At 42.9% G+C, this 27,771-nt stretch overlaps 1 protein-coding gene across 1 annotated transcript in view; it reads right to left on the bottom strand.

The window, feature by feature from the left end:
* Positions 1–366: 366 nt before the first annotated feature.
* LOC114364413 (thyroid receptor-interacting protein 11) overlaps positions 367–27,771 on the bottom strand; it is a 38,006-nt gene continuing 10,601 nt past the window's right edge. Inside the window, exons 11-42 of the mRNA XM_028320568.1 lie at positions 26,791–26,922; positions 23,870–24,662; positions 23,052–23,179; positions 22,789–22,971; positions 22,580–22,704; positions 22,333–22,480; positions 22,003–22,248; positions 21,777–21,930; positions 21,348–21,671; positions 21,096–21,256; positions 20,880–21,005; positions 20,583–20,807; positions 20,004–20,321; positions 19,604–19,775; positions 19,379–19,505; positions 19,175–19,289; positions 18,615–18,773; positions 17,543–17,764; positions 16,949–17,080; positions 16,264–16,428; positions 15,049–15,204; positions 14,586–14,684; positions 14,300–14,452; positions 11,969–12,106; positions 5,167–5,185; positions 3,862–3,973; positions 2,450–2,567; positions 2,247–2,356; positions 1,997–2,159; positions 1,819–1,919; positions 1,525–1,636; positions 367–1,059 (exon numbers count right to left, since the gene is read on the bottom strand). Of these exons, the coding sequence (XP_028176369.1) occupies positions 997–1,059; positions 1,525–1,636; positions 1,819–1,919; positions 1,997–2,159; positions 2,247–2,356; positions 2,450–2,567; positions 3,862–3,973; positions 5,167–5,185; positions 11,969–12,106; positions 14,300–14,452; positions 14,586–14,684; positions 15,049–15,204; positions 16,264–16,428; positions 16,949–17,080; positions 17,543–17,764; positions 18,615–18,773; positions 19,175–19,289; positions 19,379–19,505; positions 19,604–19,775; positions 20,004–20,321; positions 20,583–20,807; positions 20,880–21,005; positions 21,096–21,256; positions 21,348–21,671; positions 21,777–21,930; positions 22,003–22,248; positions 22,333–22,480; positions 22,580–22,704; positions 22,789–22,971; positions 23,052–23,179; positions 23,870–24,662; positions 26,791–26,922 (5,499 nt within the window). The 3' untranslated portion in view covers positions 367–996. The remainder of the gene's footprint in view (positions 1,060–1,524; positions 1,637–1,818; positions 1,920–1,996; positions 2,160–2,246; positions 2,357–2,449; positions 2,568–3,861; positions 3,974–5,166; positions 5,186–11,968; positions 12,107–14,299; positions 14,453–14,585; positions 14,685–15,048; positions 15,205–16,263; positions 16,429–16,948; positions 17,081–17,542; positions 17,765–18,614; positions 18,774–19,174; positions 19,290–19,378; positions 19,506–19,603; positions 19,776–20,003; positions 20,322–20,582; positions 20,808–20,879; positions 21,006–21,095; positions 21,257–21,347; positions 21,672–21,776; positions 21,931–22,002; positions 22,249–22,332; positions 22,481–22,579; positions 22,705–22,788; positions 22,972–23,051; positions 23,180–23,869; positions 24,663–26,790; positions 26,923–27,771) is intronic.

Here is a 27,771-nt window from a genome sequence, read left to right as displayed (position 1 = left end):
CCAACCTCATGGACCAGAGCTAGCGCTAGCCGCGCGCGCACCTCCTACGCCTCCTCACATTTACTTTAGTTTATTTCGTTGTTTGGTTTCTATACGAACCGGTACTCACTCATCTGGCTTATATTGTAAAAACATTCGAAATAGACAGATGATACAACATTTATTTTCATTTTATTTAGTTGGGCGATCGAGTCGTGGCGGGTTTTGGTGTTTTTTTCTAGATATTACAAACGCTATCTTACGGAGGCACTTTGTAATTAAATTAGAGAAAAACGACATTTAAATACGAGTTACTTAATGTGTTCCTATTTAATTGAAATGGAACGCGAAAGTTTAAAATCTTACTTTGTAAATGACAAGACAAAATTTCGATCAACAATTTTATTAAAAAATTACAATTACATAACTACAAACGTTGCTACTGAACTTCCCGACGTACAGACACGTCGGAATCCTTGCGATATTCACTAAGGAGAGGACGTAGGAATAAGGAATATTTAGGCTGTCACTGTAGAAATATATTGTGACTAATGTAAGACTAGCCTTGCATAACTATCGACCTGTTCTGGCTACGTTTATTAAAAGTGTTCGTCTTTTAACGACTGTACTTAATGTAAAATTGGAGTTCAATTAAAATTTTATCACCAGTGCATTTAGAAGATAGTAGAATAATCGTTTAAATACTGCAGATTCTAGTAAAAAAAATACGACTGATATTTTACAAGCTTTTATTTGATGTAGGTCGGACGAGAACCTCATTCTACTCGCCGATTATTATCGTTCTGTTTTAGGAATAAGTAAAATTAATTTTACTGTACCGCATTATATGTCAAGAGAGTTATAATTTGCGTTGCTAAAAATATTTAGAAAAATTCTACGGCACCGTGTTGTCGATAGTTATACAGATTGATATGTATTGTGATATTACATGCTATGTGGAAGTCATAGGAGAATGGATAAATACACAATAATGAAGCGAAACACGAATAGTATTAGTTATTTCCCTTTTCTCTTCGCGGCGGGAGTCGCACTGGATGCCCTTGAGCTCGGCACTTCGTTCTGCGGAGCACACAAAATACAACAAACTTTCAATCTGGAGAAGAAAACTACGTAAGTAATTATATGATCACGTTACAGTTTAACATGATTAAGACTATGTCATCATAAAAGTAAGAATGTTAATATTTCACGCAAAAACTACTGAACGGATTTTGATGATATACAGTATTATTGTTTAAACATCAGAAAAAGATAGCAGTTATAACGATCTGCGACAAACTGAATTTACGCGGGCGTGGGCAAAAATTAGTGAAAATAAATAGAATGTGAACTTTTTGTTCACTATTCCCCGTTAACGTTAAATTGGAACTTATTGGAACGTTCAAAATAAAATCCTAATATAACGGGGACTAATGAACTTTTTAGTTCATTATTCCCCATTATAAGCTCCAATTGGCGTTAACGGGGATTGTCAACGGGGAATAGTGGAATAAGCCACTACTAGCAGGTGTGATCGATACATACGGCTTTAGCGGGCGAGGCGCGCGGCAACAGCGAATTGCTGGAGTTACGTAGCATGGGCCGGGAGCCCACGCTCGCCATCGCACTGGCCGGCCGCTCTGGGCTCTTCTCTTTGCTGAGAAACAAAGCATTAAAATCTTATACATTTTTAGCTTGACATAAACCAGACATATTCACGAAAATATTTAAACTTTATAGTACATCCAAGAAATGATTATGTTGACAATACCACGAAAATATTTCGATTAGTAAGTACATACATCAGCGAAGAAGAAACGTCATTCACTACTATATTACCTGTTGCCTCGAGACGCTTGCCCTTTCCTACTGAACATGTCTGACAGTCGACCACGTAAATCTCGTTTGCTGCCTGCTGCACTCATGTCCGAATCCGAACCCTGGTACAAAAACATTGTTACAGTTTCATTTACTTAACAATTTTACACCCGAACGAGATCTGTTATATGTATATTACCTGTGATACTGTGCCGATAGGCCTGAAATCAACAGTATCGGAGTCCACTTGGTCATCTATAGATCGCGATTTGGTCAGCTTTTTCAGTTTGTTGAAAATGCTTTTCTTTTTCTTCTTATCTGTTGGGAGTACGTCACTCTGGGCCGATCCACCAGAAAGTCGACTGAAACAAGATAAATATCATAGACCTATTTCGTACTGGACTTAAAAACAAAATAGATTTTTTTGTATGTACATATTTAGTAAATACCTGTCCATACTAGTGTCGCGTTGCATCGTGAACAAGCGAACGTCGTTGTCTCCATCCAAGGATTGCATTGAAGATACGCTGCTGTCATCCACCGTCTTCCAAATTACGCTCTGTGTGTACAATAAATGATTTTTTAGTTTCGCTTAATTCAGATAACCTGTAGCAATCATTATTAATAAGTATAAGTAATATGCAGTACATACCTGGTCCTTAGTAGTCTGTTCCAAGGAAACGGATCGTTTCTTGAGAGAAGGAGCGCGCGATGGTGTTCGGCTAGCTGGTGCCACTGAGAGTGTGTCGCGCGGCTCCGTCGACATTGCGCTGGAATATGTATTTTAAGTAGAATTTAAAAAGTTTTCATGCTATTTTTAGAATAACATCAAGATGGGTTTTCCGATAGATGCAAATGTAATCTTTACAACCTAAAGCTATTTGCTATAAGACCATAGCCGAAGTTTTTGAGGGAAGAGCTCATTGGACTCGTAACGTTTCGAACCCGTTTAGATGATCGAGCGAGTCCCGTAACACGCTTCATCTTTAGTGTTTGAAATCGGGAAAATGAATATTGTGAGACCGACAATATCTCCAGCTTTGAATTAACGTATGGGTCTGCGTGAAAAATGTGCTGATGGCGCGATGGACCGATGTGTACCTCAATAAGAAAGCTGGTAGCCCCCTTCCTTGGGAGGCTTTTGTCCCATAGTAGACTTCTAGTAGCTTAAAGTGATGCTGTCTCAGTGACACCGTCGAGCAGTAGCGTTAGGCCTGCGCGCGCGCTCCGCAATACGCGAGGCGCGCAGCTCGTCGGTGAGGCGGCGTAGGCGCGCGGCGGTGGTTTCTGCGCTCTCGGGAGTGTCGGGAGTCGCTGATCGGGAGCGGGACTTAGACGACTGGAGCTATAGACCTTTACACACTAAAAAGATTTCTCAGTATTGTCACTTGCCGACGAGCAGTTGCTTTATGTCTGCGCTCGCGTTCGGCAATTCACGAGGCCTCGTGCCGCTGTTCTCCGGTGTGACGCGGATTGGTGATGACAGGGAGCAATAGACTTCTACAGGCTGTAAAGATGACTTAGTAAAGCCACTTACCGTCGAGCAGTAGCGTTATGCCTGCGCGCGCGCTCCGCAATACGCGAGGCGCGCAGCTCGTCGGTGAGGCGGCGCAGGCGCGTGGTCTCTGCGCTCTCGTGAGTCGCGGATCGGGAGCGGGACTTAGACGACTGGAGCTATAGACTTTTACACACTAAAAAGATTTCTCAATATTGTCACTTGCCGACGAGCAGTTGCTTTATGTCTGCGCTCGCGTTCGACAATTCACGAAGCCTCGTGCCGCTGCTCTCGGTGTGGCCGAGCAGGATCGGGACTTCGATGGTTGAAGGCAAATAGACTTCTATAAGCTGAAAAGATGATTCGGCGATATCTCTTACCGTCGAGCGGTAGCGTTATGCCTGCGAGCGCGCTCCGCAGTACGCGAGGCGCGCAGCTTGTCGGTGAGGCGGCGTAGGCGCGCGCCGCTATTCTGCACTCTCAGACGTCGCGGATCGGGAGTGGGACTTCGATGACTGGGAGCAATAGACTTCTACAGGCTGTAAAGATGACTCAATGAAGCCACTTACCGTCGAGCAGTAGCGTTATGCCTGCGCGCGCGCTCCGCGATACGCGAGGCGCGCAGCTCATCGGTGTGGCGGCGCAGGCGCGTGGTCTCTGCGCTCTCGGGAGTCGCGGATCGGGAGCGGGATTTCGATGAGTGGGTGCTATATAACACTACTATGGGCTGTAAAGACGACTCAGTGAAGCCACTCACCTGCGCGCGCGCTCCGCAATACGAGATGCAAGCAGCTCGTCGGTGAGGCGGCGCAGGCGCGCGCCGCTTGTATCTGCGGTCTCAAGCGTCGCGGATCGGTATCGGGAATTTGACGACTGGGAGCAATATAACACTTCTATGGGTTGTAAAGATGACTCAATGAAGCCACTTACCGTCGAGCGGTAGCGTTATGTCTGCGCGCGCGCTCCGCAATACGACGAGGCGCGCAGCTCGTCGGTGAGTATCCATCCATTATCTGCGCTCTCGGGCGTAGCCGAGCGGGATCGGGACTTTGACGACTGGAGCTATAGACTAAAAAGATTTCTCAGTATTATCACTTGCCGACGAGCAGTTGCTTTATGTCTGCGCTCGCGTTCGGCAATTCACGAGGCCTCGTGCCGCTGTTCTCCGGTGTGACGCGGATTGGTGCTGACAGGGAGCAATAGACTTCTACAGGCTGTAAAGATGACTCAGTGAAGCCACTTACCGTCGAGCAGTAGCGTTATGCCTGCGCGCGCGCTCCGCGATACGCGAGGCGCGCAGCTCGTCGGTGAGGCGGCGCAGGCGCGTGGTCTTTGCGCTCTCGGGTGTGGCCGATCGGGAGCGGGACTTAGACGACTGGAGCTATAGACCTTTACACACTAAAAAGATTTCTCAGTATTGTCACCAGCCAACGAGCAGTTGCTTAATGTCTGCGCTCGCGTTCGACAATTCACGAAGCCTCGTGCCGCTGCTCTCGGTGTGGCCGAGCAGGATCGGGACTTCGATGGTTGAAGGAAAATAGACTTCTATAAGCTGAAATGATGCCTCGAGCCACTTACCGTCGAGCAGTAGCGTTATGGGGTCGGCGAGGCGGCGCAGGCGCGCGGCGGTGGCGGCGGCGTCCGCGCCGCTTGTCTCTGCGGTCTCAAGCGTCGCGGATCGGGATCTCGGGAATTTGACGACTGGGAGCAATATAACACTTCTATGGGTTGTAAAGATGACTCAATGAAGCCACTTACCGTCGAGCGGTAGCGTTATGTCTGCGCGCGCGCTCCGCGATACGCGAGGCGCGCAGCTCGTCGGTGAGGCGGCGCAGGCGCGCGCCGCTAGTCTGCACTCTCAGACGTCAAGGATCGGGACCGGGACTTCGATGACTGGGAGCTATATAACACTTCCATGGGCTGTAAAGATGACTCAGTGAAGCCACTTACCGTCGAGCAGTAGCGTTATGCCTGCGCGCGCGCTCCGCGATACGCGAGGCGCGCAGCTCATCGGTGAGGCAGCGTAGGCGCGTGGTCTTTGCGCTCTCGGGTGTGGCCGATCGGGAGCGGGACTTAGACGACTGGAGCTATAGACCTTTACACACTAAAAAGATTTCTCAGTATTGTCACTTGCCGACGAGCAGTTGCTTTATGTCTGCGCTCGCGTTCGGCAATTCACGAGGCCTCGTGCCGCTACTCTCGGTGTGGCCGAGCAGGATCGGGACTTCGATGGTTGAAGGCAAATAGACTTCTATAATATGAAATGATGCCTCGAGCCACTTACCGTCGAGCAGTAGCGTTATGGGGTCGGCGAGGCGGCGCAGGGGCGCGGCGGTGGTTGCGGCATCTGCGCCGCTGGTTTCTGCGCTCTCGGGAGTCGCGGATCCACACTCTNTACGTGTAGAGTATTTTTTGATAAGTTAACTGACGGACTAATTAAAACTCTTGCTTTTCGACCCAGGAAACATCCCAATTGCCAAACTAAAAGTGGAAATGGGCGGAGCCCATAATATAGGTTGTAGAACTGATGGCCGTGGCCATTAGGGTAGAAAAGTTCTCAAGCGGCGACCATGAGTCAGAAGACGTAGTTTGGCAGGTCTCCCACTGCTAAGGCTCACACCATACTAGCATTTGTCTAGGGTTAGCGTCCTTATGGGGCGGGGTCTGACGGTTGACTTAAGATCCAAAACTATGCAAAATTGTTGACGCTGAAAAAATAATTAAATTGGGAGACTTAAAATAGAATCCCAAGTGATAAAAATTTACCCTGTTTCGCCTGGGCGGAGTGGGTGTGAGCAGGCTCTTCTCAGGCTTGACGGCGGGCTCGCTGCGGAACAGTTCCGGGCTCTGCTTCATCAGGTCTTCTATTGTCTCCAGCAGCTGCGCTATGATCCTGTCGTCTTCCTGTTGTGGCAATTAATATGCATGTCATTAAATATTTTTACCCAAGATTTAGCGATCTCTGGAAATACCAGTTAAAATTGTAAAGAGTATATGAGAACTGTGTCCGTCAGCAAAGAGTATTTTATAGGAATATAGAAATCAGGTTCAAGTGTTTTTGCATGCTGTTTCCGTGCCCTATTCGGGAAATCGATCGCAGAAGAGACACAAGAAGACATAATATTATGCCATTATTGGAGTGCCATGCTCGTATGCGACATGCGCAACTAAGTATACGCTAGGTACTGCATTTAGTTAGGAATAAAGTATTTCTCTGAAGTTTCATCTTTATAAGCACTGTAAAGATGCAATTAGCTTGTTACCTGCTGCGCGCGCTTTAGCGAAGTCACGAGTAGCTTGTTTTAGTCGCGGTTGTTGCGCTCCTTGTCGCGGAGTTATAACATCTAACAACCGGAATACAGGATCCCAGCTCTATGAGCATTGTCTTAAAGGTGTAAATAGCTTGTTACCTGCTGCGCACGCTTCAGCGAGGCCACTAACAGCTTGTTCTGGTCGCGGTCGCGGTCGTTGCGCTCCTTGTCGCGCCGCAGCTTCTCGTAGGCCGAGCAAAGTTTAGATTCCGCGTCACGGAGTGATAGGCGAACAACGGGAATAAAGGATCTAGGGCATTGACTTAAAGGTATAAATAGCTTGTTACCTGCTGCGCGCGCTTCAGCGAGGCAACCAGCAACTTGTTCTGGTCGCGGTCGCGGTCGTTGCGTTCTTTGTCGCGCCGCAGCTTTTCGTTGGCCGTACGAAGTTAAGCATGTGCGTCACAGACTTATAGGCAAACAACGGGAATAAAGGATCTAGGGCATTGACTTAAAGGTGTAAATAGCTTGTTACCTGCTGCGCGCGCTTCAGCGAGGCAACCAGCAACTTGTTCTGGTCGCGGTCGCGGTCGTTGCGTTCTTTGTCGCGCCGCAGCTTTTCGTTGGCGGTACGCAGTTTAGCGTGCGCGTCGTAGTTGTAGGTGGAATAAAGGATCTATGGGCATTGACTTAAAGGTGTAAATAGCTTGTTACCTGTTGCGCGCGCTTCAGCGAGGCCACAAGTAACTTGTTCTGGTCGCGGTCGCGGTCGTTGCGTTCCTTGTCGCGCCGCAGCTTTTCGTTAGCCGTACGAAGTTTAGCGTGCGCGTCACGAAGTTCTAACAAGTCGCACTGTAGCTCGGATACCTGCCACGGGATAATAGTCATAAAATGTAATAGGATAAGGCTGTAGAAGTTTAAAATCGAAATTGAAATCTTACATACCCGCTAAATATAAGCTAGATAACATTAGTGTCCATGAAGATAATTACATACCTTCTTTTTAGCTTCTTCAGTTTCCTCTTCGGTTGTTCTCTTTAGTTGTTCTATTCTTCTCTTCATGTCTAACCTTTCCTTATCTCTCTCGCGTTCCACCTGTGAAAACAAAAAAATCTTATTTTACGATAGTTGCTAAAAGTAACCAAACGGTGCCAACGGAAATCCATTTGCGAGCCCTTTAAGGATCCTTTCATGTGCTTGCCTGATTCCCACTTGATCCGTCTTTATACTTAGTGAACATAAAATCAATGTCGCCTCGAAGAGCGTCTATTGCAAGGCGTTGTTGCTTGTCGCTCTATTCGTAGCACGACAAGAGCATGTATCGCGATCCCATTCGTAAACATGTCCTATTTTTTTTTTGGGTTTTTATCTAGCCAGTCTCACCTCAAATAGCGTCTGTCGCAAGTCACGCGCGAGCGTGGAGGTTTCTTGCAACAGTCGTTGCTGTTCGTCGCGCTCTTTATGCCACGCCAGCTCCATCCGAGTGGCGAGTCCTGCCACTCGCGCCCTCCCAGAAGACAGAAGCCGCTCCTCTTCGTACTGGGTAGAACAAAGATTTTTAAATCAGTAAAGAACATTTAGGATTTTTAAAGCCACTATTAAGACACATAGAAAATAATCACTAATTTTATTTGCAAATTTACACTGGTGACTGGTTATATTAATAAACAACACCAACTGTTAAATTGTTTTTTTTTTACGTGTGAACGGTACGGGCGCACGAAGCAAAGTGAGCTCGCTATGTGATAGTTTTCCCCCACTTTTCGCCATCCCTTCTTTAACCGCTCGAGTCATAGAGCGGCATTTTTTTAACGAAATTAAAATTCTTGTTTAAAAATATCTAGTCATTAGGATTTTCGGGTGCAACCAGATTATGATATTCGATTTTGGACAATGAGGGTTTTCGCGAATGAAAAATCCGCCAGATGGCAATACGTAGACGCGAGGTCCAAATGCTGCATGATTGGTTATTTTTGACATGACATTGACAGATATGTCAAAATCCACCAATCACGCAGCAATCAGACCCCACATCCACGTCCCGCCATCTAGCGGATCTTTCATTCGCGAAAACCCTCATTAATTGATGAAACTGTCAAGGCCATAAAAATGGCAATTAATACTGACTCGTTCTTTTTTTAACAGACTAACAAAAGGAGGAGGTTCTCAATTCGATTGGTGTTTTTTTCTATGTATTTACACCCATTAGATACGAGATTTCTGATCCGATTTACGTGATCCTATTTGTGTTTGATGCGGAATAGTTGCCATTTGCTAGCCTTACCTCGTTGAGCCGGGACTGCATCTCAGCGATGCGCACTTCGGCGGCGGACTTCTCGCTGACGAGCTCGGTCTTGAGCTTGGAGGCCAGCAGCCGCGCCTCGCACAACTCGTCTTCAAGGCACGCCGTCTGCTGCTCTAATGTCGCCACTTTGTTGCGGTATTCCTCCTGGGAAGAGGTAAAGGTTTTGCTAAACTAATCTATTTTTGTTTGATTTAAACAGTTGAATATGAAATGGTAGTGCTTCGTAAAAGCTGATTTACACGTATTAAGTAGATAAGTAGGTAACTGAATTTTCACTTAATTTTTATGTCAATTTGGTGGGCGGAGCTTGTCACTTGACACGTTTTGACAAGCAGTTTCATAGTAAACAGGAGCTTGACGTTTGAACATAAACTTAAAATTACAATGCAACTTGATCACTTAAAATTAAGTTAAATACGTGTAAATCAACCTTAACAGATCCGGTATTATCAACCTGCTTTATTAGCAGTGGTTCTGCCACAAAACGCCACATACCGTAACGCCAGTGGCGGCGTTTTGTGGCTGAGGCGTGAAGCCCATGTGCGGCGACCCTAACACCCGGAGCGCAGAATATTAATAATAAAAAAATAACATTAATAATAAATAATGAAGCCACGATAGCCGAACGATGAAGGGGTCGGACTGGCCGACTCGTGATCCGGGGAAAGCGGGTTCGAATACCGCCGCCGCTCGACTATTGTGGTGAGCCCACTACACAAGCATTATTAGCTTAGTACTAGGGGCTAACTGGACAAATTCTTTAAAAAAAAATGAAAATCAAATGAAGAAATCATGTAATCTAACCTCATCAGTGCTCGATATGGAAGTCCTCGGCGTTCTGGTGTTTTTGTCGCCGTTCTTTATTTCCGCCATTGTCTTTTGGGCGGCGTCTAGCATTTGTTTGTAGTTATCTCTCTCTCGTCTGAATCTGGACACCTAAAACAATCATGTCAAGCGTTATTATTCCATTCTTTTTTGCCAAAGAGGGGAAAAAAAAAGTGCTATGAACAAATTTGTGGAAGAAAATAAAGCTTAATTTTAAGAAACAATAACCCTGGGTTGCACCATCTTACTTTAACTATAACAAACGTCAAAAGTCCGCCAAACTCCATACAGAAACACCGGTAAAATTTATAGTTACGGTTAAAGTTAAGGTGATGCAATATCTGTTGTGNAACTGGGTGTTGGAGCAAGTTGTGCTGGTTATCAGAAAAATATAAAAAAAAATCTATGTGGCATATTTTCAAAATAATAGGCATTTAAAAAAAATCTAAAAATTCTACTCCAGGTGACGGTTCTTTTACTCGTGTTGCCACAAATCTTCACTTTTTCCAAGTTTTTTTTTTGTTATGTAACCCTGAATAATGCTTCTCTAAATTGTTATCAAAATTACAAAACCAGCTGCTCCAGCTTGGATGAAAAAAATACATTATTCCCAAAAAAAATTTCAAAATACAAATTTTGCCTAGTTTAAACTGACTGTACTGAAAAAAAATTGTACTACGCGAGTGTGGCAAGTGACGTCATAATTTGGCGCATTTAGTAAGGATTCCAAAATGGTATAACACTTGGTAAATTCTTGCTGTAATTGTCGACAATTTTTGTTTTTTTGGAAATAATCCCGTTTTTAACTTTATCTACCTTGGTTAATTATTATTCTAATGTGCCCAAAATTCAAGTTTCTGTGACTGACAACCGTACAGTCAGCAGAATAATATTATACCGGTTCCGGTTACGGTCACGGATATGAAATCATTTCAGATTATCCGAAAGTTTCGGATAATTTCGGTTACGGAGTTATTAGAAATAGGAATAGCAATATGCTGCGTGACCCACATAGCTACTTTATGTACCAACTAAGACGACACCTATGTATGATAAAGGTCAAACAGGCTGGCATATTAGATGGTGCCAGGGAATGCCAGACAAGTTGGTAACAAATATTAAGATTTAAGGTACAATTCCAAGACGTGCCGCAGACCGCAAACTGCAAAACTATGAAATCGGCAGCGCGGCATTGCAGCTGCGGCGTGTATACTGCAGATTTCATAGAGTTTTGAAGTTTGGAATTGTACCCTTAAGACTCCGCCATTATCCGAAACTATCCGTAACTTTTGAATCAGTTTCGGTTACGGTTATGGATATTATTTTATTTCGGATATCCGATAGTTTCGGTTACGGTTACGGATATCCATAACATCCCTGCTTGGTAAGATGGCCCTCTCCGTCCCGCTCATACCTTTTAAAATGGCTTCTCCACCTCACTTAAGCCAGAAACTTGAATTTTGGGCACATTAGAATAATATTTTTAACCAAGGTAGATAAAGTTAAAAACGGGATTATTTCCAAAAAACCAAAAATTGTCGACAATTACAGCATGGATTTACCAAGTGTTATACCATTTTGGGATCCTTACTAAATGCGCCAAATTATGATGTCACTTGCCACACTCGCGTAGTACAATTTTTTTTCAGTACAGTCAGTTTAAACTAGGCAAAATTTTTATTTTGAAATTTTTTTTGGGAATAATGTATTTTTTTCATCCAAGCTGGAGCAGCTGGTTTTGTAATTTTGATAACGATTTAGAGAAGCATTATTCAGGGTTACATAACAAAAAAAAAATTGGAAAAAGTGAAGATTTGTGGCAACACGAGTAAAAGAACCGTCACCTGGAGTAGAATTTTTAGATTTTTTTTAAATGCCTATTATTTTGAAAATATGCCATATAGATTTTTTTTTATATTTTTCTGATAACCAGCACAACTTGCCCCAACACCCAGTTCCGGCTTGACGTTACATTACGGGACACCCTGTATATCTCGGGGCTATGGCACCCCAGAATGGTCAGGTCTGGTACCCCCCAGGAGTTTTGGGTTACCGACTTGAAGAAAAAAGATACGAATCAGCTATAATGATACCAATCGCACCCAAGTATCATGATCTTTGTCATGCAGATGCGCCAGTGAGTACTAATCTGCGCGACTTTTGTCACCCCCTGATGCTTGGCACCCGGGGCGGACCGCCCCCACCGCCCCCCCTTACGCCGTTACTGGTTGACGCTCTAAAATCTTTGAATTGGGAGACTCTTAAAATAGAATCCCAAGTGATAAAATAACATACCCTGTTTCGCCTGGGCGGAGTAGGCGTGAGCAAGCTCTTCTCGGGCTTGACGGCGGGCTCGCTGCGGAACAGTTCCGGGCTCTGCTTCATCAGGTCTTCTATTGTCTCCAGCAGCTGCGCTATGATCCTGTCGTCTTCCTGTAGTGGGAAATATGCATTTCATTATTACCTATGTGAATATTTTTACATATGAATACCATTACCATACCATCCATGATGTAGTTATTTCGGTAAAAAAACAGTATGTATGCAAACTATGTCCGTTAACTTAACGATTCCTTTTTTTTCTAGGAATAATATTAACAGGGATATTAGTATTTTGTAAGACAGATTTTTGCACTCTGTTTGCCCTTGGTAAAGAAAGGATACCTGTTGCGCGCGCTTTAGCGAGGTCACGAGTGTTTTGGTCGCGGTCGCGATCGTTGCGCTCCTTGCATTGGCGGATTTAGAGTAGGTGCACACCGTTGATTTTTAGTTGCCCGATAGTTGTGCCCGATTTCAAATTGTATGAAGAATCGGCCAAATCGAATCGGCGTAGTGTGCGCACTCCCATACATGCCCATACTGATCAACAGCCCGACTAAACTATCGGCCGACGAAAAATCAACGGTGTGCGCCTATTCTTACAGTTTTGCCGCCCGTAGACTAGGGTGGGTTGGATCTTTATTTAACTTTTATCTTCTGAAATCGAGTAAGCGTCATCTGAAATCTGCTGCCCCTACGCGGTCGTTGCGCTCCTTGTCGCCCGCAGCTTTTCGTTAGCCGAGCAAAGTTTAGCATTCGCGTCACGTAGTAATAAGCGAACAACGGGAATAAAGGATCTAGGGCATTGACTTAAAGGTGTAAATAGCTTGTTACCTGCTGCGCGCGCTTCAGCGAGGCAACCAGCAACTTGTTCTGGTCACGGTCGTTGCGTTCCTTATCGCGCCGCAGCTTTTCGTTGGCCGTACGAAATTGCGCGTGCGCGTCGTAGTTATAGGCGAACAACGGGAATAAAGGATCTAGGGCATTGACTTAAAGGTGTAAATAGCTTGTTACCTGCTGCGCGCGCTTCAGCGAGGCAACCAGCAACTTGTTCTGGTCGCGGTCGGGGTCGTTGCGCTCCTTGTCGCGCCGCAGCTTTTCGTTGGCCGTACGAAGTTTAGCATCCGCGTCACGGAGTTTATAGGCATACAACGGGAATAAAGGATCTATGGGCATTGACTTAAAGGTGTAAATAGCTTGTTACCTGCTGCGCGCGCTTCAGCGAGGCAACCAGCAACTTGTTCTGGTCACGATCGCGGTCGTTGCGCTCCTTGTCGCGCCGCAGCTTCTCGTTGGCCGAGCAAAGTTTAGTATGCGCGTCACAGAGTTTATAGGCATACAACGGGAATAAAGGATCTAGGGCATTGACTTAAAGGTGTAAATAGCTTGTTACCTGTTGCGCGCGCTTCAGCGAGGCAACCAGCAACTTATTCTGGTCGCGGTCGTTGCGTTCCTTGTCGCGCCGCAGCTTTTCGTTAGCTGTGCGCAGTTTAGCGTGCGCGTCACGAAGTTATAGGCATACAACGGGAATAAAGGATCTATGGGCATTGACTTAGAGGTGTAAATAGCTTGTTACCTGTTGCGCGCGCTTCAGCGAGGCAACCAGCAACTTGTTCTGGTCGCGGTCGTTGCGTTCCTTGTCGCGCCGCAGCTTTTCGTTATCCGTACGAAGTTGCCCGTGCGCGTCGTAGTTATAGGCGAACAACGGGAATAAAGGATCTAGGGCATTGACTTAAAGGTGTAAATAGCTTGTTACCTGTTGCGCGCGCTTCAGCGAGGCAACCAGCAACCTGGTCACGATCGCGGTCGTTGCGTTCTTTGTCGCGCCGCAGCTTCTCGTTGGCCGTGCGCAGTTTAGCATCCGCGTCACGGAGTTATAGGCATACAACGGGAATAAAGGATCTATGGGCATTGACTTAAAGGTGTAAATAGCTTGTTACCCGCGCGCGCGCTTCAGCGAGGCAACCAGCAACTTGTTCTGGTCGCGGTCGCGGTCGTTGCGTTCCTTGTCGCGCGCAGCTTCTCGTTGGCCGTACGAAGTTTAGCGTCCGCGTCACGGAGTTATAGGCACACAACGGGAATAAAGGATCTATGGGCATTGACTTAGAGGTGTAAATAGCTTGTTAACTGTTGCGCGCGCTTCAGCGAGGCAACCAGCAACTTGTTCTGGTCGCGGTCGTTGCGTTCCTTGTCGCGCCGCAGCTTTTCGTTAGCCGTACGAAGTTGCCCGTGCGCGTCGTAGTTATAGGCGAACAACGGGAATAAAGGATCTAGGGCATTGACTTAAAGGTGTAAATAGCTTGTTACCTGCTGCGCGCGCTTCAGCGAGGCAACCAGCAACTTGTTCTGGTCGCGATCGCGGTCGTTGCGTTCTTTGTCGCGCCGCAGCTTTTCGTTGGCCGTGCGCAGTTTAGCGTGCGCGTCACGAAGTTCTAGCAGGTCGCACTGTAGCTCGGATACCTGGCACGGGATAATAGTCATAAAATGTAATAGGATAAGGCTGTAGATTGCAGAAGTTTAAAATCGAAATTGAAATCTTACAGACCCGCCAAATATGCGCTTTAAAACAGTGTGCATGAACATGATAACATACCTTCTTCTTAGCTTCTTCAGTCTCCTCTTCGGTCGTTCTCTTTAGTTGTTCTATTCTTCTCTTCATGTCTAACCTTTCCTTATCTCTCTCGCGTTCCACCTGTAAAAAAACAAGTTATAGTTGTGTACTTTTAGTGATCCAACCCAAAAGGTGCCAAAAGGGAATTAAATAAATAAATTGGACACTAAACTTAATCTATGTACTTAAGTACTCTAAACAGTACCATTACAAAATATTTAATTAGATTGGAAAAGAAGATGAGAATAGTGACTGATTTTCTCAACACTGACTTACATTATTGTCCCGAGACACGGTGTCTTTCTAATTCTGATTCTTTATTTGCTTTTAACATGTTTTTTTACAAGATATGATTACAATTGTCATGTCCACATGTTGACTTAATTAGTCATGCAAATATTGAAAAAGTGAAAAACAAAATCAATTTTATTTAAAAAAAACTCACCTCAAAGAGCGTCTGTCGCAAGTCACGCGCGAGCGTGGAGGTTTCTTGCAACAGTCGTTGCTGTTCGTCGCGCTCCTTGTGCCACGCCAGCTCCATCCGAGTGGCGAGTCCTGCCACTCGCGCCCTCCCAGAAGACAGAAGCCGCTCCTCTTCGTACTGGGTGGAACAAAGATTTTTAAATCAGTAAAGAACATTTAGGATTTTTAAAGCCACTATTAAAACACATAGAAAATAATCACTCATTTTATTTGCAAAATTTACACTATATTAATTAACTACACAGATATTCCATTTGTTGTTTTTTTTTGTCAGAGTAATAATTAAACGTGTGAACGGTCCGGGCGCACGAAGCAAACTGAGCTCGCTACGTGCTAGTTTGCCTCATAGGAGGAATATTAATTTTATGGTTTGCCCTCCCACCCTGCACCATCCCTTCCCTCACCGCTCGAGTCATAGAGCGGTTGTTACGTCGTCGTCGAGTTTAAACGAAATTAAAATATTGATTTAAAAATATCTGGTCATGTGGATTTTCGGGTGCAACCAGATTATGATATTCGATTTAAATAATGCCATTAAAAATGAGATTTAATACTGACTCGTTCTTTTTTAACCGACTAACAAAAGGAGGAGGTTCTCAATTCGATTGGTGTTTTTTTTAATGTATTTACACCCATTACGGCCGGTTCACACATGTCTCCGTTTTATCGTGTACGTTTTTTTTCGTCGATGGCGTATGTAGTTGTATGAGCGACTTCACACATGACACAGTATTCTATATACAGTAATACATACATCGACGAAAAAAAAACGTAGACGATAAAACGGAACAGTAAAACGGAGACGTGTGTGAACCGGCCGTTAGATACGAGATCCGATTTACGTGATCCTATTTTTGTTCGATGTGGAATATACAGGGTGTTAGGTAAATGGGTATATGAGGCGACACTAGCCCATGTTAACATGGGCATATAAATGGTATGGCGAAGTCAGAAATTTGATAACATCATTTTATTTTTTTTAATTTTCATACTTACAAAATAATTTTTATAAAACCCGATTTGTGTGAAAATTTAAATAATTAAAATGAACATATCAATTTTCTGACTTCACTATACCATTTATATGCCCATTTTAACATGGGCTAGCTAGTGTCGGCGCATATACCCATTTGCCTAACACCCTGTATAATATGTAGTTGCCACTTGCTAGCCTTACCTCATTGAGCCGGGACTGCATCTCAGCGATGCGCACTTCGGCGGCGGACTTCTCGCTGACGAGCTCGGTCTTGAGCTTGGAGGCCAGCAGCCGCGCCTCACATAACTCGTCTTCAAGGCACGCCGTCTGCTGCTCTAATGTCGCCACTTTGTTGCGGTATTCCTCCTGGGAAGAGGTAAAGTTTTTGCTAAACTAATCTATTTTTGTTTGATTTAAACAGTTGAATGAAATGGTTAATGGCTACGTAAGGGAGCCGGTATCCTCAACCTGCTTTATGGAGCAGTCGTTCTGCCCCAAAACGCAACATACCGTAATGCGACTTCGTACGCGTGGACCCCGTTTGACCCTCTTAGGGTTAAAATTTTAGAAAATCCCGTCTTAGTGAACACCTACGTTCTAAAAGGAACCCCCATGCAAAATTTGAGACCCCTAGCACTTGTAGTTTCCGAGATTTTGTGATGAGTGTGTGAGTCAGTCACATTAATAATAACGAAGCCACGATAGCCGACCGTTCAATGCGTTGGACTGGCTGACTCGTGATCCAGGGAACGCGGGTTTTTTATCCCGCCGCCGCTCGACTATTGTGGTGAACCCACTACACAAGCATATTTAGCTTAGTACTAGGGGCTAACGGGACAAATTAAAAAAAAAAAGAAAATCAAATAAAGAAATCATGTAATCTAACCTCATCAGTGCTCGATATGGAAGTCCTCGGCGTTCTGGTGTTTTTGTCGCCGTTCTTTATTTCCGCCATTGTCTTTTGGGCGGCGTCTAGCATTTGTTTGTAGTTATCTCTCTCTCGTCTGAACCTGGACACCTAAAACAATCATGTCAAGCGTTATTATTCCATTCTTTTTTGTCAAAGAGGAAAATAATTACAAAGCGCTATGCTATGTACTATCGGCAACAGTGTTAACTGCCCATTGCCAGTCATGTCATCTCGTTCTATCGCAAAGAATCCCCATTTGATTAGAGCGAGAGCAAAAACGAACGAACGAAATGGATAGTTAACAGTGTGGCCGTGTGTACAATATATTTTATGTGGAAGAAAATACTGGTAAAGCGTCATCATCATCATTTCAGCCATAGGACGTCCACTGCTCAACATAGCCTTCCCCCAATGATTCCCATAATGACCTCTTGGTAGCGGCCCGCATCAAGCACCTTCCTGCTACCTTTATGGGGTCGTCGGTCTACCTTGTGACTGGACGTCCTACTCTGCGCTGTTTTATAAAACAATTACTGTTGCAGNCTGTTGTGAACGTTTCGTGCCAGTTACCTGGTTGTGCAAAGACTTCAGCTCATCCCGCATGCTGTTCATCTGTCCCTCGTATCTCATCTTAGTGTCGGTGAGCTCGAGTTTTCTCGCTTTCTCTGCTTGGTCGAGGCGCGCGTTCACAGCGGCCACCTCTCGCTCCAACTCGGCGTTCTCAGAAGTCAAGTTCCTTTGGATCTTGGACACTCGTTCGTAGTCTTCCAGTTTCTGCCTTATTTCTTCCAGCTAAAGAATATTAAATAATACAGTCAAATAATGTATGACAGACACGAATTAGATTCGCTCAATTTGAGTTACAAAACCTGACACTTCGGACCTGGAAGTATGGTAAGATTGGTTTAGGATTTCTTCAGACACTATTAAAGAACGCAACGGGGACCGAATCAGTCCCCTTATACAAGTGGCAAAAGTGACAGTTGTAATTTTGAAATCCCTTCGCTACGGCGTTTTTTGTGTGTTGTTAGGTACTTCGCTTTGTGAAGTGGTTTCAAAATTACAACTGTCATATTTTGCTACTTATCTGATGGGGCTGCACTGGTAGTAGCACGTTCATTGACACTATCTAGAATAGAGATGAAGGCATAGATCGTTTCATCCTCTAGGAGCGTCCCACCACTTTTTGGTCGGGGGAAGCGCGGGGTGCGGGAGTTTGATCCGACCAATCCGAGCGTCATTGTTGGCATTGGCAGCGTTGCAATGACGGCTATCGTTTTAGCGCTCACCAGTTAGCGCCACTGTAGAAGTGTAGAGTAAGGTCCTGTCACTTGCTAGTAGCGAAGACAGTGGCACCAACTGGTGAGCGCTAAAGTGGTAGGAGGACTATCGTATTTGCACTAATCGAGATGGCGCCACTGTAGAGTAAGGTCCTGTCAATCGCCAGGGGTGCCAACTGTTAAGTATAAAAACGATAGCCCTCATTGGATAGTTGTCCGTGAGTGCAGGCGCTCACTACAATGATGACGCTCGGATTGGTCGGATCAGGCTCCCCGCACCCCGCGCTTCCCTCGACCGCGGAGTGGTGGGGCGCGTCTTCGTGGATGAAACGATCTATAAAAAAAGAAGCATTTAGTAGTACCTCTTTCTTGGCCTGTTCGTGGTGATGCGTCACCACATTGAACTGGTCGGTGGCGGACCGGAGCTCCTTCTCGCGCTGATCCAGACGGGCCGTCAGCCGCGCCTTCTCCACCTCCCAGCCGCCGCCGCACAGCCGCTCTTGAAGGGACGATATTTCGGTCTGTAATCAATAAATAAACAGATGTTAAAAAAGTTATAAAAGTATTTTTCATTGCATAACAGCAGGTATTCGACCGCAATCGCACCTGGTGTTGATTGAGATGCAGTCTAGGATGGTACATATCTGCCCTGTAAATGCCTTTCACTCTCGCCTTGAAAAGGCCCGGATTATAATGATCGGGAAAGACAGCAGTAGGCAGCGAATTCACTGCAAAAAGGCTTTAAAACACTATTACTTTGACAAATATAGTATTCTATAAGTCTAGACGATACTTATTCACCCCATTGTGCACAACTCATTTTTAACTAACGTGATTTTATAGGAGGAGGTTCAGGTGATTTAATCCCTGAGAATCGGGATTCTAAAGTAAAAGTGTAGTAGTAAGGAGGTCAATTTCGTACCTGGAGTTCCATTTTTTCTTTGTGCCACGCTGAAGACTGTGATTCGTAGGAGTCTTGGTGACTCTTTATTTCGGCTAACGCTGCAGTCAATTCTTTTTGCACGTGTATTAGTTCCCTGAAAAATCAAACGTTCATCATAGTGTTGCTTTATTTTAAAAGGTGGCTTAAGAAACTAAAAAGAATAAAAATATTTGCATTACGAACCCTTGAGCTTGCTCCTTCTCAACAGTCAGTCGAGCTTTAGTGACTACATGTTCCTCTTCCAATATCTCATATTTGCCTGTCAATTCTTCGTACTCTGCCTTTTCTACTGCTAGCGAGTGTTCTAACTCTGAAATTAAATAATCCCAATTAAAACACTAATCTTAAAACTTTACAATAAATAACACCTTCCTTCTGCCGTAGTCGGATAAAATGAATATAACTTACTTTTAACAGTTTCTTCGTATTCCTGTTTAAGGTCAGCAATCCTCTTGACCCCTGCGCCAGTGCTCTGTTCCAGGACCTTCAGTTTGCCCTTCAAAGTGGCTAGTTCAGCCTCCTTGTTCTTTACATCCTTGTCGTGTGCAATGCGCATACGCTCCAGTTTCTTTCTCTCTGCCTGTTTAGGTAAGGGATAAGTCACAGGTTTTAAAATTGGTTCACAATTACTTATGAAATTTAGTTGAAAAGTAGTACAATTTTTACCGGAAAATCGCACAGTGGAAATGAGTATTTGTGATATGAGGAGTGCAACAGAAGAATACAAAATATTATCATTGTCATCACACAATTTCTATTCAATTTCATATACATGTTATAATGGAACAATCCTATTATTACTACTTACCTGTAGATCAGTCTCAAGTTCTGACGCCTTACTTTCCCAGTAACCTGACTCTTTCTTCTCAGTCTGTAATTTGTTTTCCAGCTCCTTCTTTTCATTTTCTAGCTTACTAAGATCAGACTTTATTCTTGACGTTTCCGTTTGCAATGAAGACAATTCTTTTTCTGTTTTACTCAGTTCTTGTTTAGCAGTAGATAATTCTTCTTCTTTTTCTTGAAGATCTCTTATTGTTTTTTCCAATTTATCTTGCATTTGTGCCATTTCCACTGACGATATGGCTTCATCGTATTTTTGATTTGACGTCTCTCTTAAAGCATCCTCCTAAAATATAATGAATCTATTATGTCCGCAAAATGGGTTCCAAAGTTTATAATACAAGTAGTGCTAACTCTGAAAAATTTGGTGTACATTTACTAGTTGCAATGGGAATATGTGACATGCATATTGTGTGGATTTCTAACAAGTTCACACACTGCCTACGCTAAGGGTGACTATTTCAAAGGTGCATAAAAGTCAAAGGGTAAAATGAAGGGGGCATGCAGTGGTCTGTAATTCCACGCCATAACCGTAACTTATTTGTACCAGTTGTTTAATATGAATGTCTTTAGCTGCTATAGTCGATTCCAAATTAGTTAATTTACTTTCGTAATCAGTCTTCAGTTCTCTCATTTCTGTCTCTAATGTTATGAGTTTGCTTTCAGATTTAATGAGTTTTGTATGAATTTCGTCCTTCTCTGAAGTAAATTCAACAGAAAGCCGCCTATGAGAGTTAGCCAGCGCTTCAGCTTGCTCCTTTTCCTCTGAGAGCTAATATGAATAAATGTTTAGTATTGTTTATGACACTTAAATGCATGATAAATAAAAATAAGTGAAACTTACTTCTTTTTCTAATTTAGCTACCCGATCCTTTCGTGTTGACAGTTGCTTTTCAATGCGCTTACACTTTTCCTCTGATTCCTTGAATTTCTTTTCTAACTCTCCTATTTTCTTAGTTTTATCTCCAACCTGGAAAAAAATAATTGTACTAAGCTTTTGATCACCCATATAAAAGCTGCGTCATCCATGAAGTAAAAGTTATATCCTTGTTTTACATACCTCTTTGAGCAATTTGTTTTTGTCTTGTTCCAATTTATTTATATTTTCTATTTGCTTCTTCAACTTATCAACTTCTTTGTCCTTTGCATCCATTTCCTTTTTAAGATCTTCTATCTTCTTCATACAATCAGCCATCGCTGTCTGTTGAGAGCTAGAATTTTCTGAAAATTAAGTTAGATATTTTTAGTCTGTTGATTCTGAATTAATCACTAATTACACTAACATTAATGGAATATTATAATAAATTCTTACTGAGATCTGCATTCAGTTTCGTGATTTGAGCTTCAAGGATTTTCTTTTCATCTTTCAATGCCTTCAATTCATTGAGTGATTTATCCTTTTCTGTTTCTAAACTTTTGCATTTATCAGTGACTTTACTTTTATCACCTTCTAATTTACTATTGAGATCTTTTAACTTTGCGATTTCCGTTTGTAATTTATTCTTTTCATTGGTGAATTCAGATTCATTTTTGGACAGCTTTGCTCTAATCTCCTCAATGTCTTTTTCTAGTTGAGCTTTAGCGTTGATTTCGTTGGAAGATAATCCAGCATTTTTCATTACCACGTATAATTCCCCTGTTCAACAGATACGACCATTATAAGATTAGCATAGACACGGAAGTAAATACTTTGTAGTTTTAAAGAAACAGTTTAAAATTTCAAATAAAACGTAATAAATACCAATTTCACTTTCTAAGTCTTCTACCATCCTTTTCATTTGTAATTTAGTTGTGAGATCAGTCAGTTTTTTAGGTGTACGTGGTTTAAATGATTTCATTGCATCTTCCTTTAATGCTTTCAATGTTGCTTGTAGTTTTGCATTTTCTTTTTCCAGCTAGAATATAAATATTTGAATTAGGTACAACATTTTCTGAATAATCTTAAATTTGAAAAACAATTTGCTTACCTTAGTGAAGTTTAGTTTTAGTCTATCTAATTCATCTTGTTTTGCTTTAAGAGTGTCAGCATCTTTCTTGGTAAGTTCTCCTCCAAATCTTACTTTCTTTTCTATTTTTTCATCTTTGTCTTTATTACTTTCATATTCTTTGATTTTGGCCAGTGCTTCCTTCAATTCATTTTCTAGTTGAGTCACTTTAACAGCATTTTGTTCAACAGCTTTGTCGGATCGTAATGTTTTGGTATTCTTCAACAACTAAAATTTAGGCAAAAGATTTTAAAGATTAGCATAATATCGTAAAATTTGTAATGTGATTACAATGATATTATATTAACTTACCAGTAATTTCTTATTTTCAGCTTGAAGTTTTTCGTTATCTGATTCAAGACTTTGCGTTTTAGCTCTTAGTACGCTAGCTTCTTGCTCAATTACTTGCAGTTGCCGTTTAAGGTCGACATTCTGTTGTTCGCTATTACTATCCAGAGATCTAATGAAAGAGGAATATTTGGTTAGATAAAGTCAATGAATCCAAAGATGATTTGCTTTAATATTACTACGACTATAATATTGTTTTTTTTTTACTAACTTGCTTTTGCTAAGGGATGCCTTCGGTTTCTTCTGTGCTAAACTTAATTCAGCATGTAATCTTTCACAGTCTCTTTCCTTTTCTATGAGTTTCTTTCTCAACTCGTCTATTTCATCTTCTAATACCTGAAAGCAAACAAAATTATAAGTTTGGGGAACATTAGGTACTTTTAACTTTAGTTTTTTTTATTAAATAAGGAATAAACGCACCTTAACTTTTTCTTCCGCTAAATTATTACTTTTTGTTGTGTTACGCCTAACAGTAGTAGTGGAATTTGTGAGAGTTTTGGAATTTGTGTTAGCTATTTTATCGGTAAGTTCTTTGACTTGTTTCTTCAGTGAATCTCTGTCTTGTTCTAGTTCTTCTACTTTTCGTCGTAAAACTGCAGCCTCCTGTTGCAAATAATATGAAATATATTAATTAGTTACGACAATAAACTTAGCCTTTATAAAAATGATTATGTGTTTAATACCTGTTCATTAAGTTCTAGAAGCAACCGCAATTCCGCTGGATCCTCTTCATCAGATATTCCTTCATCTTTTTCGTTGGGTGCTTCAATTGACAGTCTATTAGTTGGAGGCGTTGGTGAGAGTTTACGACCTGAACAAAATCACCACATTCTTACACATGATGTGGGCTTATTAATTTATTACAAGAACAAATCCAATCACAAAACAATCGTTCGGGTAAAATTAGAATACGATGTAATTAGTGGTTATATCATTTAGGAAATATTAGTAGGATTATATGCCGCATATCATCGCGGGTTTTAATTTAGCCCAATCAAGCATCGTGATGGTAAAAATACATTTCTTTTGTTTATGTACAACATATATTTTAACATAACCGGAGAAAATGGCTACCATTGATACGCCTCCTGCGACTGAACTTAAAAAGCGGGTTAGTAATTTTGAAAGGTGGCAGGTAATAAAACATCAGCAAAGATAGTAGGATGTTAAAGGATGTGGAATGTTATGATCTTAATTAATAATGTTTACATACGGATATGCATCATGGTTTGAATAAAATAACTAAAAAGAATTTTAAAAACATTTATGTTGACGTACTTCTGGCTTTGGTAGCCATTTTCTTCAGCTGTAGAAGCAACGATTCATTGTCATCTTCGACCCGTGACGCAGTTTTACGTAAATTATTTGCCTGAAAATATTCGTTAGTTATTATTATTGGACACTTTAAACTAATTACAGTATTATTTAAGATTTTGTTACGGACACGTTATTTTTTATGGGATAAACATGTAAAATATTTGTGAAAATTGATATTATGTACCTATGTTCGGCAATCTTACTGCCAGTGGGTTGAACAATGATACGAAAGGGAACATGAGCGGGGATGAGGGACCCGCTACTTCTCTGTCGCGGCTGAGTGGTGGACTCTCAGACTTTTCTTTTCGTACTACCGATTCTAAACTAAGGTTATCAACAAACTGCCCATTTTCTCCATTTAATTCGATTTCCATACAAGTTCCTTGATTATACATATCCGATTTTACATCTGTTTGTGTGCTGCTTTCAATATATTCAATACTAGATCTTAAAATTTGTTGGCATTTGTCGCTGTAAAGTTTATTAGGTGTTTGAACACTAGCACTTCTCTGTTTAGGTTTCTCTGTTTGCGTGAAACCGTTGGTTCTCATGAAACCAGTCTGCACGTTTTTGTTCTTCATGAAAGCTATTTCCGTCTGAGTATACATTTCTAGGGAGTTATTATCGCTCTGTATTGAGGAATCTAATGTAATCTTTTTAGTCTCTGTAGCAACGTCGTGGACCATTATAAGGTCAGTCTGACAACCTTGGGCATAACGGAGTATTAGATCTTGAGGCGACTGAGCTATTTGATTGACTCCGATTGATATATGATTGACTTCTAGAGACGATAACCCTTTTTCTAATGCTAATTGCATCTCCATAATTCTTCGAGTAGTACTTTCTTCGAGTTCTTTATCTTTGTCGTAACTTTCGTTAGCGGACTGAGGTGGTATGAGGTCAGGATGGAAAGGTGAAGGAAGTTTCGGCGGCGGAGGAATTCTGCGGCCTCCGAAGCGTTGCCGATATCGGTTCGCCTGTTCGAAAATAATATTGTATAAACTTGTTGCATTCGGCAGTGGGTTGGCGGGACGGCAAATAAAGTGTTCTTTAAATATAATAATATCTTGTTGGGTATCATTCATTATTTATGGGTTGTATATTTGTGTCGCGCGATGAGTCAGCGGGCGCTGGCAGAGTGCCATCTGGCGGCCGCCGAGAGCTAATGCCCTATTAAATGCAATTGTTCTCTAGTAAAACTAAGTAATTGGAGAAATAATTGTAATAGTCGTGAAGCTATTAACCAGTGCTGATTTACTACTTCTATTTGTAGCGTTGTAAATTGCGTCCACTTAAAAGTCTGCCTTCATATTTATTTACGTCATAGGCGCTCGTCGTGTAAGGTGCAGGGTCAGATTCAGTTGAACTTTCTGACAAGATGCCAACCATGCTTACTAGAGCTATTTTAGAATAAGGATAAAGAAATCGAAAATAAACGCATGCAACGAAAAATATATTTGTTTGTTTTATTTAATTATTGTATTTGCCAATGATTGGAAATTATTTTTATTCTTTTATTTATGCTTTGGAGAAATATATTTTTTTTACGAAAATAATATGCAAATACTAATGAATGAATCCTGAATTAACTCTGCATGTATGCATATTTTTTATCCACAAAGTCATGCGCATTTTCACAGTCGATGGCAAAGTTTAATTGTCAATGCATCTACGATGTGCTTGTAAAGTAAAGGACTCAAACGGGCGTGAGTTACATACAATAACGGGCTTCCTCGCGTTGCATAGCTGCTCGCGTCTCATCTCTACATATCTACAAAGTTCAACTTTAGTGAGTAGTGAAGTGTATTTACCTACTCCTCGGCCTAGCAAAACTGCTCAGCTCAGCAGTAATATTGACCTTTAAAGCTTTTAAATCCTATCCGCTTGTAACAAAGTTCAACTATAGGGAGGAGTGAAGTGTGAAGGCGTTTACATTAAAATGGATTTTGAAGCCTATCCGCTTGTAATAAAGTAGAAGTGTTATTTATCTCCTCCTCTGCGTTGCGCAGCTGCTCACGCAGCATCTCTACATAAATTAATATTAGCCATAGCACGATAGCACTATAGTCTGGTCGCCGAGCACGTAGAATTGTGTCCAATGACCCCAAGCTACCCCATCATTATCGCTCGCGCATAATTATGTTGCTGTTGCGCTCGCACACTCACTGCGGGCGCCCGTCGCATAGTCGCGACAGCAATATTACGCGCGAGCGATAAGGATGGGGTAGCTTGGGGTCATTGGACACAATTCTACGTGCTCGGCGACNAAGCTGAAAAGATGACTCGGCGATGCGATATCTCTTACCGTCGAGCAGTAGCGTTATGTCTGCGCGCGCGCTCCGCGATACGCGAGGCGCGCAGCTCGTCGGTGAGGCGGCGCAGGCGCGCGGCGGTGGCGGCCGCGTCCGCACCGCTGGTCTCTGCGCTTTCGGGAGTCGCGGATCGGGAGCGGGACTTCGATGACTGGGAGCAAACGAAGCCGTTGATTAACAGTATTTTGTTTTGTAATTAGCTTTTTAAAAAGAGTTTCCCGAGTACTTTCACGAGTTTTTATTATGGTAATGCTTTGTTAGGAATTGTCAAACTTTAATGGCAGTAGCCGGGACACGTAGCTCGTAGATCTGATGGCCATTGGGGTATAAAAGTTCTCGAGTAGCGACTAGCAATCACAGGCCGGAAAACGTAGTGTGTCAGGCCTCCCACTGCAGCACTGCTAAGGCTCACCCCTAAAATAGCGTTAGGGCGGAGTCTGATGGATTTTTTAAGATCCAAAAATATGAAAAAATGTTGACGCCAGTGGCGGCGTAGCATGGCTTGGCACCCCGGGCGGTCACCCCCCCCCCCCACATATACAGGGTGTCCCGTATTGTAACGTCAAGCCGGAACTGGGTGTTGGAGCAAGTTGTGCTGGTTATCAGAAAAATATAAAAAAAAATCTATGTGGCATATTTTCAAAATAATAGGCATTTAAAAAAAANTAGAGATGCTGCGCGAGCAGCTGCTCAGAGACCGGGCTTTAATAACAAAGTTCAACTTGAATGAGGAGTAAAGTAAAACATAGATTTTGAACTCTATCCGCTTGTAACAAGGTTGAAGTTGTTTTACCTCCTCCTCGGCGTTTCGCAGTTGCTCGCGCAGGTCGGCCTCGCGCTCCAGCGAGTCCTGCAGGTCCCGCAGCAACTGCGCCGGGTCCTCCTGGCTGCCACCGCGCGTTAGAGACGACCGGGACACCTTTTGCTGTGCAACATAACTATCAGATTAATATCATTGGACTTCGGACACAGCGCCATCTAGCCCTAAACTAAGCCAAGCCTGTAGTGTCAGAGTAAATACAAATGAGTAGGCCATCTTCATAGAAACGCACCGAGCGCGGCTTGTATGTGAGCGCGCCAATGCGTATGCGGCGCGCACGCACACACTGACAAAATTTAGCGTGTATTAGCGGGGTGTTGCGCCGAATTTTGTCAGTGTGTGCGTGCGCGCCGCATACGTATATTGGAGCGCTCACATACAAACCGCGCTCGGTGCGTTTCTATGAAGATGACCTACTCATTTGTATTTACTTTGGTAAAACACAACAAGATTAATATCATATTATACCTACAGCGCCATCTAGTTCTAAAGTAAGCAAAGCTTGTTCAAGTGGCTGTGCACAGCTGCACTCCTCTGATGTGTATTTATTAGAAGGGGTACTTTCTCCCTCGACTTGAATTTAGGAGTTATACATACAGGTTTTACCATATCAACAAACAGAACATGTTTTACGTTTTTTTTAACATTTGTTAAAGAGTGGGTACTAACAATAACAATTCAATGAGCGTTTCTTTTATTTTATTGCACTCATCAGTTGGTGCCACAGTCCTTTTACATGCTCGTGGCTGAGACAAGGGGGCGTTGAAACGTTAGGAGGATTATCGCATTCTCAACCACCAGGTTGGCGCCACTGTTGGGTAAGGTGAGAAGAAGAAGTTGCCAGTGGCGCCAATTGGTGAATGCAATTAGCACGTAGAATTTTGTCCAATGACCCCAAGCTACCCATCCTTATCGCTCGCGCGTAATTATGTTGCTGTCGCGACTGTGTGACGG

Source organism: Ostrinia furnacalis, unplaced genomic scaffold, assembly GCF_004193835.3.
Source record: "Ostrinia furnacalis isolate ACB-3 unplaced genomic scaffold, ASM419383v2 OfSCF7395, whole genome shotgun sequence".
In the NCBI taxonomy this organism is placed as follows: Eukaryota; Metazoa; Arthropoda; class Insecta; order Lepidoptera; family Crambidae; genus Ostrinia; species Ostrinia furnacalis.
Note: the sequence above shows the minus strand (reverse complement) of the source record. Positions and strands in the feature narration are given on the sequence as shown.